At 45.6% G+C, this 15,909-nt stretch overlaps 1 protein-coding gene across 7 annotated transcripts in view; it reads left to right on the forward strand.

Annotated features, from left to right (window-relative positions):
- ZZZ3 (zinc finger ZZ-type containing 3) overlaps positions 1 to 15,909 on the forward strand; it is a 66,660-nt gene that overhangs the window by 17,861 nt on the left and 32,890 nt on the right. For 3 of the 7 annotated variants that reach the window (XM_056814893.1, XM_056814897.1, XM_056814898.1), the window contains exons 2-3: positions 4,868 to 5,129; positions 13,168 to 13,249. Coding sequence is in view for 2 of the 7 variants with exons in the window: in XM_056814900.1 (XP_056670878.1) it covers positions 5,124 to 5,129; positions 13,164 to 13,249 (92 nt within the window). In the remaining 5 variants the exon portion in view is untranslated. Of the gene's footprint in view, positions 1 to 4,867; positions 5,130 to 13,163; positions 13,250 to 15,909 lie in introns of all 7 variants that reach the window. The other 4 variants (XM_056814894.1, XM_056814899.1, XM_056814900.1 and 1 more) reach the window with 3 other exon arrangements.

The raw sequence follows: 15,909 nt of genomic DNA on the forward strand, positions 1-15,909 counted from the left end.
TGTGTAAACACTGTAGGGCTGTCCACAAAACCTTGGGGTAAATGGGTCCAGGTCTAATGGAACTCTTCCATGTGAAAGCAAAGATATGTCTGGAATTTTCATGTATGGGGATAGAAAAAAAGGTGGAGTACCAGTCTACTACAGTAAAATATATAGCTGTGCTAGGAATAGAAGAAATAATAGTGTTTATATTGGAAACTACGGAATGAAGAAATAGAGAGAGAGATGCTTGCCATTGGGCCCCAATTTTGGTTTCTTAACAGGGCAGGTGGGAGTATTGTATTCAGATGTACAGGGAACTATGTTGCCTTGGTCAATTAGTAAATTTATTGCGGTTGTAATGCCCTTAATTGCCTCCTTTGAGAGAGGGTATTGAAGAATTGAAGGAGGTGAGCTAGATTTTGTTTTAATTTTGAGAGGGACTGCTGATTTAAGTAGGTCCATATCAGAAGATGATGTGGCCCAGAGAGACTTGGGTATATCATTTGGGATTTGAAAATTAAGAGGTTCTTATATGTCCTGAGTATCTGAAAGAAGGACTGGGAGCTAAGTTAAGGTTTCCTCTGGCAACTCTAATGAGATAGAACCATTAGGAGAGCAATTTATTGTGGCTCACAGTTTACATAGTAAATCTCTCTCCAGAAGATTTATAGAAGAGCCAGGCATCAAGAGGAAAGAATGCTCAACTGACAAGGGTCCCACAGACACCATCCTAGGGGAAAGCTTTGGAACCTTTAGGGGTGTACCTGATATCCCCACTACATTTATTGAGCTGATGGAATTGCAATCTGAATCAGGTGTGCTCCTCAATACAGACCTTCAGTCTTCTCTTTCCAGAAGACAGTCCTAATAAGTGTTACTACTCTTTAAAGTCACATGGGATTCATCACTATGGGAGAGGCAGCGAATAGGGATAACGGGTACATCAGGGTTTGGAAAATCAAAGGTTATATCTTTTGATTCCTATGTCCCAACTCCTCCTCACCCTCATACACCATCGTAATCTTTGGGTAGTTCCTTGGGATTCCCCCTGAGGGCATTGGGATCCTGATTAGTTTGGGGATGAGCTCCACTTTAAATATACTGTTGAGGGGTCATTTGGTCTGAATTATCAGTTATTTGATTTAAATTTCTAGAAAAAATAGTTCTAAAATGCTGATTTCTAAATTCATTATTATAACTATAATTTGTATCTATTATTCCATTGAATATTGTTTCTAACTACTTGGAAGAAATTTCTACAATTCATCATTATATGGCCCTTCTTTCTGCAGAAGTGGCAGGTAAGGCATCAATAAATAGGTTTTTGGAGAGGAGCAAGTACCATTGGTTGAGTATCATGCCCTTTTTCTTATTTTATCAATTCTTTCAGTTAAAGATTTTAATTCTTTTTGGATCTTTTCTACTAGATCATTAGGTTTTGATTGTTTTTCTGTATTGCCTTTAAAGACATAAGCAGCAGTTCAACTCAACTCATCAGTGTCCATTTCAGGCCACTTTGGGCAATGTGTTTTTAAAGTAATCTTGGACAACTGTGGAACAGTTATTTACAAAATGTTGTTTTATATGTCTAATGTCTCTTTCTGTAGAAATATCAAGGCCTAGGTACCTACCTTCCAGTTCAGTGAGCTTATCCATAAATTGGGAGGGTGTCTCATCATCAGGTTGTTTAAGGCATTCAACAGGCCAACCATCAGGTCTTTTTGATCATTCTCTCATTGCTTTTAGAATGGCGTCTCTAGCATGTTGTAGTTGCATATGTTCATCGTGATCATTATAGTCCCAGTGAGGATCTACAGGTGGCCAGTGTGGTGCACTGAGCCCTCAGGCCCTATTAACATGAGAGATGATCTTATCCCTCTTATGTTCTGTCAAAAAGGCATGGAGCAATTGTTCAACATCCTTATAAGAAGGATCAAAATGAAAGAATATATCGGCCGTCTTTCCTGTTACAAGGATAGGTTCATCTTTGTGACTGGGAACATCTCATTTAAATTCTTTAATATCCTGAAAGGTCTATGTTGTCTTAATGTTAAGACATCCCCACTTGGTGCTAATGTGGGCCCTTCCCTTGAGGGGAAAAGAAATTCATTGGAATCAGTCAGTGGTTGTGGTTTTCTAGGAAGTATCTTATACTGGGGTAGTACAAATAGGAACCTGTATGGTTTCTTGGGGCTGGGATTGGTTGTGGGGGTGGGAGAAGGGACAGGGCAGGATGGGGCATCAGGAGAAGGAGCAAGGGAGGGAGGTTTAGCCAGGAGTTGCCCAATATGAGAGAGTAGGTTTTCCATCCAAGACATATGAGAAAGGTCCGTCTTTATTTCAGGAGAAGTAGGATTTTCCTCTCTGAGTAGTTTGGGAACAGGCTCATAAAAATTTGAATTCAGACATTTGAATGGGATCCTCCTTTTCTATTGGATTGTGTAAAGAGTGTTTGAAATTTTCAAGTTGAATTTGTTCTACTGCTTGTATGTTTGCTTGCAATTTCTGATTTGAAGCCTTTTGCATTTTAATATTAATAAGTAGGAAAAGAAGATTTCTTAGCAGCATTAGGAAAAGGAGCCATTTGGGAACCTTAAGGGTTTCCAATTTGACAGAAGCCAAATAGCTTTCTTGTAGAGAAGAGGTCATGTTGTGTGACTTTTATTCTCTGCAATGATATAGCGTGGCTTTTTATTAGATGTTTTTTATTTGCTATGTATGGGTGTATATATATATGTATACATATGTGTACATATATATTTGTATATATATATTTGTTATTAGTGCTGTCATCAGGTGGCAGAAAGGTAGCACTGCAGTGTGGCAGAAAAGGGAAAAATATACTGAGTGCTCAATACTAGCCTTTAGTGGCAGGGGTGATGAGTTTTAAGTCAAGGATTATGGGCTGGCTTTAGGGGTGAGGACTCCTTTTAGTTGGAGGGGAAAAAGCCTTTTAAAAATTATTATTATTATTATTTTGTTAACAGGAGGTATAGGAAACTGGGTGAAGTGTTTTTTGGAATAGGACTTAATTAGGAGAAAGGACCAGTACCCCCCAGAAAAGTGAAAATGGATTCCCCTCTGCTGGGCTGGGGTTTGGGGCAGGGAATTTAAAGTTTACTAGTAGCAGGAATAGTAAGCAGCAGTAACAGCAGGAGTTAGCAGGAACAGCTTCTGTGAGACCCAGCTACCCAGCTCTCCTGGTGGGCTGTTGTAGGCAGTGAGCCTGAGAAGGCTTTGAAGGGTTTCCTGGAGGGAGAAGGAAAAGGGAAGAGAGAGGGGAGAGGGAAAACCACAGCAGGAGAAGAAATCTGGTTCCTTTAGTTCTGGTATCCCTTCATGGTTGCCAATAATTTGTTGGAGTAAAAATGAATAAATACTAGTATTTAAAAATATGTAGGATTTTTAATAATAAATCAAAAGAGAGGGAAAAGAAAAAAGGTTCTTTCAGTCAAATGAGCAGAGCAAAGAGAGCCAGAGACTCACACCTACAGCCCTTTACCAAAAGCACAAGCTCTGAAAAACCCTGTGTGGGTCTCAGCCAAATTTATCTCCCAAGCCTCCTTACATAAAATGAGGACCTAACTTAAAAGGATGCTGGGAATGTACCTCAGGTGTGGCAAATTTTCCACCTGCTCAAATGATATGGTATGAATAGGTGATATACTAAGTAGAGAAGACTACTTGTTTTTGACTTCTGTTTTCTGAAGGATTGTGACTTTTCAAACTGAGAAGGGTAAAACAAACAGAGGTGGAGAAATTGAACAAAACCCAAAATCAATGAGGGCTATCCATACCCTATTGCAACTTTAAATGCCTCCAGGCCCAGATGGGGTACTGAAAAAATTTGCCAAAGGGATTTTGAACTTGCTCGTGAGAAATTGTAAAGAGAAGAGGTGTCAGGGAAACTGAATTTGTCTGATTTGTTTCTCCTCCTAAAAATGGGAAAAAGATTCTGGAAACTATTGACCATTGAACTAAAATTGTTTTTTGGCAAAATTTTGGAACGTGTTTATATATAATTTTTTTCTAGTGTCCTGTAAAAGAACAATTGATTACCAAGAGCTAACTCTGTTTTCCTGAATTCATTCCAAATGAGCTTCATTCTGTTTTTGAAAAGGTTGTAAAAACTAGCAGAGAAGGAAAATTTAATAAACATGCTATGTAGATTTTGGCAAGGTATTAATCTAGCCCAAATTTTTCCAGCCTATTTCATGATATATTTCTAGTCAAGGTGGAAAAATATGGATTGAGGATTTTCTAGTCAGCTGGACTTAGAGCTGATTTTGACTACTCAGACCCAGGTAATACTTGATGAAGTAGATCCTTGTTATCAAGGAAGGAGAGTTGCTGATGGTGGGCTTCAGACCAACAACCGAATGACACAACATGCTTATCATTTTCAGGTAATACTAACGAAGTACAGGTAGGTCATATGTTGGATAGCTGAGGCATGATTCAGAATCATTTCAGTGGTTAAAACCAAAAAGTTGAAATTTTCTAGTGATACATATGAATTCTTTGGATTGAAAAAAGCAAGAGAACATCTCATGTAAATTGTTGAGGTGGGATTAGGGAATTGCTACATAATCTCTTTGAACTCTGGTAGTTTGTGATGATGTAGACTTAAATCTTTTGACATTCTTATCGCTGCTCAACTGTCCCCTCTACCCACCAGTTTCCTTTGGAGAGACAGTTATGTACTGGATTTATTTACATTATTTAAAATTTTGTTTTAATCGGTCAAGACCCATGTTCTCATTCCCCAACCCAACTGAGAGCCCAAGAAAAACAAAACTCATTACAAATATATATGATCTTTTCATATTGGCCATCATGTTAAAAAAAAATTTCTGCATTCTTGAGCCCTTTTCCTCTTTCTTAGGAGGTGGATGCCATGCTTCATCATCAGTCGTCTGGAATCCCATTTTGTCACCACACTGATAAGAGTTCACTACAATAATTTCCTTCACTTCCATATATTATAACTTTGTTCATTTTGTGATACCTATCCTTTGCTACCTGGAAGGCATAGCAAAAACTTCTGCATCCCTTTTCCAGAGGACTCAGAATCTTCAGCCAGCCCTTTGTTTCCAGCTACTGTTCTCCTTGTGTTCCAGAGGCTCAACTCGACAAACATCATGGCTGTAAGTGGTAACATTTATGGTTGGACTGAATATTTAAGAGTATGGTCACCAGGAATTTAATTACTAAATTCCAATGAATTACTCAAGTCAGAATGGCTTTTATGGTAGTTTTATTTACAAATAGAGAGAAAGAAAGTAGGGAAAATGAGGAGGGGGGTGGGATAGAGGGAGAGAGAGAGAGAGAGAGAGGGAGGGAGGGAGAGAGAGAGGGAGGAAGGGAGGGAGAGAAGGAGAGAGGGAGGGAGGGAGAGGGAGAGGGGGAGAGGGGGGGAGAGAGAGAGAGAGAGAGAGAGAGAGAGAGAGAGAGAGAGAGAGAGAGAGAGAGAGAGAGAGAGAGATGCTCCAGTGCACTCTATATTGTATTAGTTGGTTGTTTTTTAAGGATTATGGTAATGAGGAATCAGATCTGCCACCCTCCTCCCTGTGTCTCCCTCCTCCCTTCTCCCTCCCACTTCAGTTAAATCTCTTCAGTTGGTGACAAACTGGAATTCAGTTCTGAATAAGTTTCTAGATATAAATTCACTCTTTGAATGGTTGGAACAAGGGGTTTATTTAAGGAAAGGGGAGGAAAAGGAAATTGGATAGGAAGGAGGGTTTAGGGTTTCCCTGATCTTAAATAATTCTAAATTGAGAATAATATTGTAGAGTCTTGAGTGAGGGATGTGGCTAACAGGTTGAGGATTTTTGAGTCACTTTCTGATACAATAGAGAGAAATCAGTAAGAAGAGGATCTTCTCAGTCCTTACTCCTTCCTGTCTCAGGAGAAAGAGGCCTCCAACAGTTTGGATGCTTTCCTTCAACAGTCTCCCTCTGGTCCTATTCCATTCCGGAATTCTCCTTGATTGACAGCTTCTGCAAACCTTCATCCATTGCCTCTGTTTGCAGGTTTTCTTTAATTTACTCATCCATAACATACACCTTGTAACCTGGGTTCAGGTCATGAAGTGAAAAGTCTAGTGGTCCTGCTTGTACTGCAGCTCCAGATTCATGAAGTTCACACAGTTTGCGCTGCAATTCCTGTATATAGGAAGCAATAGAAGTATCTCCCTCTAATAGTGATGTATATACAGGGGGAAAAGGCTCAGCTTATATAGGGGGATGTCCAAAAAGCATCTCAAAAGATAAGATAAGATAAGGCCCCTGGGCCTGCTTCTAAGGTAAAATAGGGCCAGAGGGAGAATTTCAGGCCATTTTAAATGTGTCTCAGTACATAATTTGCCAATCATAGTTTTACATTCTCTGTTCATTCTTTCAACTTGGCCTGATCTCTGGGGATGATATGGGTCTCCTGTCATCTGTACTGATTTCTGCTACAGGGGGTCTACCATCTTCCCATCTTTTGATGTAATTTCCAAATTCAAACTCTTATTTGGTGTCTTGCTTTTTTCTCTTTGTAGATAGAGGAGACAAATCTTTGCCTAAGAGACATTGAATTCAACTCTGGATTCTTTGCAGGTTGTAAAATTGATTTTCCATGTGACGATCCAAATTAGTTAGATAAAAGATAATAAAATAAATAACTTCGTTAAATCAAAACCAAGCTTGTCATTTAGTATCCACATGCAAACATTTAAAGTTACATTTGCCCTATTGTTCATTTATACAGTCATCTTTATTTGTTGTCGAATTCACTTGGTAGTAGAAAAGGGAAATGTGAGAAACCACGTCACCTCAGATTCTGAAACTTTGTGTGATGGAATGCAGGATGACATTTAGGGTTTCTCATTGTGACCTGAACTGGATCTGAGTAGCACTGGTATTTTCTGGCAGCTAGCTTACTTTGGCAATGAAAATAGTGAAAATAGGCCACATTTGATGAGGCAGCTAGCCGAGTTTTTTAACTTCTAATTTTTCAGCTGGCCAGGAAAAAGGCAACTGAAAACTAGAGAATCTTATAAAATTGGACTTGTTCCTAGGTAGTTCATCAGGAGGACCTCATGCATGAATTTCCCCTCCAGTGGTAGCTGATTTTTTATATTTTATTCCTTTAGATTTTTTCCCCCTTCTCAACTATGCTCACTGAAAGCAATCAGAGCCATATTCTGTAAATTCTCCTTGAAATGGATTTGAAATTGAACACTTCTTTAAGGATCTTTGAATAGTGAAGACATCTGGGACATGAGAATACTATTCAGGATTAATCACTTAGCCTCTGACTGCCTCATTGTCTTCTGTACAGTTGAAGAAAATAGCACTTCCTTATATGCAGAAAAGGCTTTGCAAACCATCCAGTGCTAGAGAAATGTAAGCTGTTATCTAACACGCAGAATTTGGCATGCCCTCTTTTAACAGCCACAAAGTTGAGGACCCCATAATTAGGGGTTTATTTTTATAAAAAAGAGGGATCATTTCTTCACTGAGGTATCCAGACTCTCCCCAACATCCCTGACAAATGGTGGTGCCACCCTTGGTGAAGACCTCCAGTGGGATGGGTGGCCACCCATTGAACTTTGAGGTAATTCGAATATGGAGATACTTTTAACCTTTGCCTTTCTCCTTAAAATCAATACTGCGTATAATTCCAAGGCAGAAGAGCAGTAAGGGCTAGGTAGTAGAGGTTCTCCCATTTAGGGAGAACAAGGGAAAAAAGCCACAGCCCTGTGTAGCTGTTTCTGTCCAATTTTTTCATATGAAAAGAGAGGAAACATCTCTATTAAGCGGAAGGAAGCTTTAAAAACTCAGAGAGAGCAATGAATCCCGTGTCTCTACTCTGATCAGTATTAGTGTGTTGCTCACACCAATAGGACACAGAAACTCTGTGTGTTGGCTTACTGGCCAAGTGCTTTCTGGTCTCCACAGAAGGAAGTTAATGATTTTCAGCTCAAATCCCAAAAGTAGACCATGTCATGCAATTCCTGAATCCATGGGGCTGTTCTGATTTCAGGATCTCTGCGATTATGGTTCTCCTGACCTTTGCCCTGCCCCTGGTTGGCAGAGATAGGGAGACCTGAGATGTTGTGAAGCTATCTCCCCGAATCCAATTAATGGGCAAGTCTTCTTTGAAAGTAAAGGCTGAGCAATAGCATTAAAAAACCCTTACCATCTCTTAGAACCACTACTGCCAAGGCAGAGGAGCAGAAGGATGGTAAGGGCTGGGCATTGGGGATTAAGTGACTTGCCCAGAGTCACAAAGCTAGAAAGTGGCTCCAGGCCTGGCTCTTAATCCACTGGCTGCCTCTAACAACATGTTGATACGGTGGAGCTTTTCCTCAGGGTTGTAAGAGTCTTGGTGAAGCCGTTGATAGCTGGTTGAGTTCTTAAAAACAAAATTAAACAATTTCCCCTGTTTCCTAATTTCCTTATTGGGTCCTGTCCTATTCTTTCTACTTGAATGCTGACTTGGATTTTATTTTTATAGCACTTTGGGTCTTGAAGATTTTTTAGCATCACATTTTTCTTCACTCTTCTCAGCTATCACCAGGACAGTGGGAGAGTTTGTGAAATGTTCCGTTTCCCTGCAATAAGGTTTAGAAATTGTTTTCATGGTTTAATTTATCTTTAAATGCTTCCTGCATTATTTGTAACTGTTTTTCTACCACTTGTGGATTTACTGGGAGACAAGGTTTTCCCTTGCTTTCTGTACCATTCCACTGCAGATCTGAGCTCTTGGAGTCTAACACAGAAGCACCAGTGTTAGCATCTGAGTAGTAAGGAAAGTATTCTTTGCAGTGAAGAATGGTCCTTGGATTGGCTTTGGAATGTTTGAATAGCAAGTGAATTTTATTAGTACATGGAAACAAGCAAAGCTCTGTGGGAGGGAACAAATGAAGAGGCAGTCAGGCAGGCCCTGGATTTGTAGGGCTTGCTTTTGGGGTAGATTTTTAGAAAATGGCAATTTTTAAGGAGTCTGAAATATAGGGAACCATTTGTGATTGAAATGAACCATTAACAGCATTAATTTAATTTTATTTCTTTTGGTATTTCTGCACTTTCTCTGGAAAGGCTGGTTTGAATGCTTATGTTTGAGATGCCCAATGAATACAATCTGGAACACAATGTAGGAGTATAAGACTTTTGGCCAATTTAGTTACACTGCTAATTCTAGGAACCATGGAATCGTCTTTTTTTGTTTTAAACCCTTATCTTCCACCTTAGGATCATTTCTGTGTATTGATTCTAAGGCAGAAGAGTGGTGAGGGCTAGGCAGTGGAAGTCAAGTGACTTGCTCAGGGTCACATAGCCAGGAAGTATCTGAGGCCAGATTTGAACCCAGGACCTCCCATCGCTGGGCCTGGCTCCCCATCCACTGAGCCACCCAGCTGCCCCCCATGGAAACTTCTTAAAAGGAACTTAGAAGCACCTAGATGTAGAAATAAGTAATAAGTTTATTTTTTAAAAATTCTAAACATAAAATCTTTAGACCTTTAATTGTCTAAAAATATTTTGGAATTTGTAGAAGGCTTAAGACAACAAATAGAATTGATTTTTATTTAATTCATGGCTACTGAATAGTTTAGTTCCATTCATTTGTATGGAGAAGATGGGCTAAATCAGTAACTCTCCAGGGATACTGCTCTGCAGTCAGTCAGCAAACTGTGCTTAGCTCTGGGATTACCAAGACAAACACAGAGCAGTTCCTGACCTTCTTTTGGTTGTCCTTTGGGCAGGTAGAAGAGAAGCTTCATTTACTTCTGTTTTAAGTAGACTGAATGGTACTATCATCTCCACTCTCATCGGTAACCACAAAAATTGTATTGGCAAATAAGGCGAAGAGCTGTGTAAGAGGCATCATTTGTTTGGGGATTTGTTGGGCGAGCGTCTGACATGTGCAGGCCATGTGGCCTTCCTTCCTAAAATTATTTGTTACTTGTGAATGGCGGCTGCTCCCCAAATTGCTTATAATCCCTTTACTGTATGACATCCCAATGAGTATAAGAGAGGGTTAAAGTGGAGCTGATCCAGGACAAGCGCCGGGCTGTCCTGGAAGGAGCCCTTCCCTACAGCTCTACCGTTCACCCAGTCACCTTCTGGTGAGCCACAGTTGAGTTGTAATAGATGATTGCCAAGATCCAAAATTCACTCAGCCTTGTTTCAGTCTATAAATCAGACCTCTTTTCCATTTTTTTCTGTAAGAATTTTGAAGAGACAGTTCAGCAGGGGGAAAATGGGGAAAGATAGAACCAACAAGAAATTCAGCAATGCCTTATAAAATTATCCTTCCTTCCTTCCCCCTCCCCTCCCCTTTGCCTTCTGCTTTAGAATAGTTCTGATGTGGAAGTGAGGTAAAGGTGAGGCAATTGGACTGGAGTTAAGCTACTTGTAAGTAAGCTAGGGAGTGTCTGAGGTCACACTTGAACCCAGGACCTCCCAACTCTTTAGCTTTTTATACTTTCAAAGTAATATTTATGAGAAAACCAATTATTTCCTGTTTTAGGTCATCTTTTGGGGAGACAGTTGGAAAATTTGCAAAGGTGGTATCTAGATTTGTTATTTTATCCATATTGTGATCTCATACTGAGTACCCTTTTTTTTTTGGCCTTCTCCCAATTTTTTTTTTACATATCATCTTCAACAACTTAATACCACAAACTCTGCCTATGAATAATTTTTCTATCATAATAAATGGAAACAATTTTTGAGTTACAAATATCATTTTTCCATATAGGAATATAAACAATTTGACCTTATTGAAGTCTTAAAATTTTTTCCCCCTCTTTTTCTCATTTACCTTTTCATATTTCTCTTGAATTTTCTCTTTGGACAGCAAATTTTCCATTTAGTTCTGGTTTTTTCTTTAGGAATGCTTGGAAATCTTCTATTGTTAAATGCTCATACTTTCCCCTAAAAGTATATAGTCAGTTTTGATGGGCAGGTGATCCTTGGTTGTATACCCAATTCTCTTGCCTTCCTGAATATCATATTCCAAGCCTTGCAGTCCTTTAGTGTGGAGGTTGCCAGATCCTGTGTGATCCTGACTGAGGCTTCTTGATATCTGACTGACAATCTTTCTGGCCGCTTGTAGTATTTTCTCTTTCACCTGGAAGCTCTTGAGTTTGGCTATAACATTCCTGGGAATTATCTCTTGGGTATTTAATGTAGGGGGTGATCTATGGATTCTTTCAGTGGCAATTTTGTCCTCTTGTTCAAGAATATCAGGGCAATTTTCTTGGATAATTTCTTGTAATATGATGTTAAGGCTTTTATTTTGTTTTCTGGTAGATCAATAATTCTCAAATTTTCTTCTATTTTTTCATTCTTTTGATATTTGCTTTATTAATTCTTGCTGTCCTGTGAGATCACTAGTATCTACTTGCCCAATTGTAGTCTTTAAAGACTTGTTTTCCTTTTTGGTTTGGTCTATCCTGCCTTTCATGGCTTCCAGCAGGTCAATCCTGCTTTCCAATTTGCTTATTACTTCATTTGATTTCTGTGCCTCTTTTTCCATGTGGGCAATTTTGTCTTTTAAGCTGTCATTTGTTCTTGTATTACTTTCATTTCTTTTTCCTACTTTTCTTCCTATTTTGATTCTTTCTTATTTGATTCTTGAACTCCTTTTTGAGTTCCTCGAGAACTTGTGGCCAATTTCTGTTTTTTTGTTTTTTTTTTTGATAGCGTTTGGATGTGTTTGCTTGTTTGTCACTCTGCTATCGCTTCTGTAGTTTGCTCTTTTTCTCCATAGAAATTATCTAGGGTCAAGAGTACTTTTTGCTACTGCTTGTTCCTTTTGTTACTAGTGGTTTGGGGTTCCTGCAGGTTGATTGCTTTCCTAGCTGTCTTGGTAGCCTCTTCCTTTCCCAATCATATGCCAGAGAGAGCACAGGTAATGTGATGCTTTTTGTGTAGGGGCTTTAAAGGGTTTTGCCCTGAGGCAATCTTTCCAGGCCTTGCTGCCTCCCCTGTGTCTAGCCCCATCTCTCCATGCTCTTCAGCCACAGGTCTCAAGTCTTAATGCCAAGGCCTTGCACTGCCCTCAGGAGGTGGTGTGGGGGAGGAGTGATCCCCTTTCCTTTGATAAGTGCAGTTTTGCCCCCTTATAGCATGGGAATCCCCAAACACCGCCCACCTTTAAGGCTGTGTCCAGTGGAAGAATCCCTTTATTTGTCCCTAATGATCGGTTGGAAGGAGATTCAGAAGGCTCTCGCCACTGAAGCTAGAATTCTTCTGCACTTTATAAGTTTAGAGCTGTCAACTAGTTGGCCAAGTGACTAGAACAGCAGACTCCTCTTTCTGAGACCAAATCTGGCCTCAGAGACTTCCTACCTGGGTGACCCTGGGCTCGGCGCTTAGCGGGAGAAGGAAGTGGCCCACTCTTCTGATATTTCTGCCCAAATGGGGTCAGGGGAGTTGGGCGTGGGACTGGGGCATTAAGAGCTTAGACTTGCCCAGAGGCTTTGCGGGCAGCCTTGCCACTGTCCTCCAAGTCATACTGGCCCTCTCTGAAGAAGACCAGCTCAGAGACTGTGTGGTGGCAGTTTGCCCCCTTTCTTTCTTCCCTCTCAGTTAAGTGCCCAGCTAATCCCCTCTGTCGCCTTTGCCGCATGGCATGTGGCTTCTTTTTCCCCTGAGAGGGCTTCCTGGGAGCCTTTCTTCTCATCTTTGCCGTCACCTCTTCCCTCACAGTTCGCCTCAGGCAGACAGGAAGTGTTCCCGGGTCCTCGGAGGTCCCAGCTTGGCTGTCTGCATCCTGTTTCTCTGGCGTCCCCGACAGACTGAGCTTCCTAGAGCAGGCCTTGTATTCCCGCTGTTAGTAAGCGTGTTGCCCTGCACCTGGCCCAACACGGGGTCTGTTTGGAAGGGGGCCGGCCCTGCGGTCGGCTTCCGGGAGTCGAGGCCGGGGAGGGCAGCCGGGACCAGGATGTTGTTCCCAAAGTCTTCTCTCCCCCAGCTTTCATTGAGCTGTAAAAAGCGTGTGCGTGTGTGTGCGTGTGCGTGCGTGTGCGTGCGGTGAGCCTTGGCACCCACGTCGCTGCGTGTCGGAGCCGCCTGGGCACGAAGGCGGGGCGCGTGTTGGCGAAGCCTGTCCCACGCGGCCGTTTCCTCCGTAGGCTGGCGCCGAGACCCTGCCGCTAATGGCGCTCTGCTTTCCCTTCCCAGATAGAAGGAGCCCGAGGCCCAGTTTGCCGTGGACATCAGCGTGAGGATCCCGATGGCCCTGCTCTAGGTCAAGCGTTTGTCCCGAGGTAAGCAAAGAGGACTTTTCTGCCCCACCTGCGTATAGTGAGGCTCTCGTTCTAGACTAGAGACCCCGGGAAGTGCCCCCCCCCCCCAGGGCCCCTGCCAAGCGCTTCTCTAGCTGTCTTCCGGCCACTTGGCCAAGTCCTCAGCCTTCCGATTCCTTTCTCCTTTGCTCCGAGAGCACGGAATGCCCCGGCCCATTGGCGCGAAGCCCAGTGAACTTGGCACCCCCTTGCCCGTCTTTTGGAGAGAACAGTGACCCCCAGGTAGAGCCCAAGGGCCCGGGAGCCCGTTCGCTTTTCTCCCCTTCGGTGCCAGCGACGAAGCTTCGCGACCGTCCTGGGTGGGGAGTGGCTCAGGGAGGCCCAACAGTCTTCCTCGCTTCGGCCGGCTCTGCCGTTGGCTTCTCTCGGAGCCAGCGTAGACGGACGGCTTCAGCTGGTAGGGCTGGCTCGGCTTGGCCTCTTCTTGGGCGGCCTTCTCCCTGTCTTGGAACAGGCACCCCTTCCGCAGGCCCCGCTCCCAGGCCCGCGCTCCTCCGTGGTCGACGGCTCTAACTGGCGTGAGGCGGTTCTCCGAGTCCTCCCCGGCCCTGGCCCGCCCTCTTGGGCCGAGTGCCCCGCTGTGGCCGGCTGCCCTGCTTTTAGGCCCTCGTTCGGGTGTCCCCTCTAAATGCCGAGTTCAGAAAGGAGTGTGGCGGGGAGGAGGGGAGGGACACCTGCCGGGGGCTTGGCCAGAGGGCCTCGTTGCATCCCCCCCCCGCGGCCTGGGAGGCACACAGGTGGGCAGCGACGTGCCCGGGAACAGTCAGGCCCCAATTCCAGGCCGGGGCCCTCGGCCGCGAAGGAGAGTACGGCGAGTCTCCTCGGACACCGCGTGCCCAGGCGTGGCGTCGGGCCGCTCCAGCAGGGGGGCCGGCGTCTCGCCACAGTGGTCCAGTGGCGCGTTCCCGGGGAGCTGCGCAGGAAGGTCGTGCGGGCCTCCACGGGCCGGCCCGGGCCGGCCGCTGCCCCCTTCCCGCACGGCTGCAGCCGAGGCTCTGAACGCCCGCCAGGCCCCGCTGCTGGCTGCAGTGCCGGCTCCCGTGAACGTGCTGCCGCGCGCGACGCTCTCGAAGCCGAGCCGGGGACAGCCGGCTGCGGGGGGGGCTCCCGTCGACAGCAGAAGAGCCCCGGGGCCTGTCGTTGGCCGCACGAGGCCCGGAGCATTCAGGGCCCGCTTGCTAGGCTTGTTTGGGCCCTGCGTGGGCCTCCCCGTCGGGTTGTCCCCCCCCCCGTGGTAGTCTCTCTCGGCAAGGACGGCCTTCACTTCCGGTCCTTCAGGTCAGGCCCTCGGCGGCGACGAGGCGCATCTGCCACCGCAGGAGTAGCTGCTCTCCGGGCCTCGGGGCTCTGGCAGCGGACGGCGACGACGGAGCGGCCTCCCGTTGGCGCACGCTGGGCTTCGCTGGCGTGGGAGGGGACGCCGAGGGAACAGAGGGAAGCTTGCCTCAAGGAAGCCTGCGCTTGGGGCCGTTCGGCATCCCAGAGCTTCGGCGCTCGGCTTGTTCAGCCGGGTTGCCTGTTCGTCTCAGACCCGGAAGCACGGCGTGTCCGTGGAAACGGCTCTTGAGCCCCTTCTCTGTGGAAGCCTCGGCCCGGGGCGGCGGAGCGGCTCCTTTTTGGACGACGGAGAGCGCTCCCCTGAGGTCCGCACCCCTTGGCGGAGGGGATTCGCGCTCTGTGATTGGATGGGGGCACTCGGGAAGAAGAAGCGACTTGGGCGATTCCCCGTGTGTGGCCCGAGCGGCCCCTCTGCGAGAAGGCAGCAGGCTCCCTCCCCCGCCCCCTGACCGTCCTTCCGTCCGGGCCGTCGGCGTGCCGGCCCTCCCCTTCCGATTGGCGTCGGCCATCGGTAGCCCGTGGGGGGTCCCCTGCCTGATTGCGGGCAGCTGCTCCCGCCTGTCAGCACCTTTTCACCCCGTTCTTCCTGCTCCCATCCGGGGGGCGCAGACAAAGGAGGGGGACCTTCAGGAGAGCTTTGGAATGCTCGGAGCGCACGAAGGCCAGAAGAGAATCCGGCTCTCGGCAGCTGAAAGTCAGCAAGTGGCCGAGGGCCAGCCCGGGGAGAATGGGCAGAGGGAGGGCCAGGCCGAGGCCTTCTCGGACTAGACGTGCTCTGTGAGCAGCTGGCCGTTTGGGGGGCCACTGGGCCAGGAGAGGCTCCCTCTGTCTGCCGCAGGCACGTCTCCTTGGCCGGGCCACGCATGGCCTGTGGCCTGGTGCTGGGCTTTCTCGTTCCTTAGCAGGCTCGGGACCCGAGTTCTGCCCCAGAACGCCTTCGCAGTTCCGGGAAGCTGGCGGCCATCGTGCCTCCCTGTAGCTGCTTCTGCAGCTCCCTGCCCAGTGGGCAGCCCTCCGTGGCGGAGCCTGGGACGTGGCAGGATGGGCTGGGGCCGGGAATGCCAGCACGCTCAGCCTTCTTAGCCAGGCACATCTCGGCTCAGTTGTGCCCTTCTTGGTAACAGCAGTGCACGTGCAGGGTAGGCGTCTGATCCCAAGGAAGTCCCGGAGCCTTGCCGGGGGGCCGTCAAAGATGGAGCCGAATGCAGTTTGTTGGCTTTCATTTATTTCTCGATTTAAAATCCTTCCCTTCCGCCTTAGGATCAGGACTGTGTCTGGGCCAG

Source organism: Monodelphis domestica, chromosome 2 (assembly GCF_027887165.1).
Source record: "Monodelphis domestica isolate mMonDom1 chromosome 2, mMonDom1.pri, whole genome shotgun sequence".
Classification (NCBI taxonomy): domain Eukaryota; kingdom Metazoa; phylum Chordata; class Mammalia; order Didelphimorphia; family Didelphidae; genus Monodelphis; species Monodelphis domestica.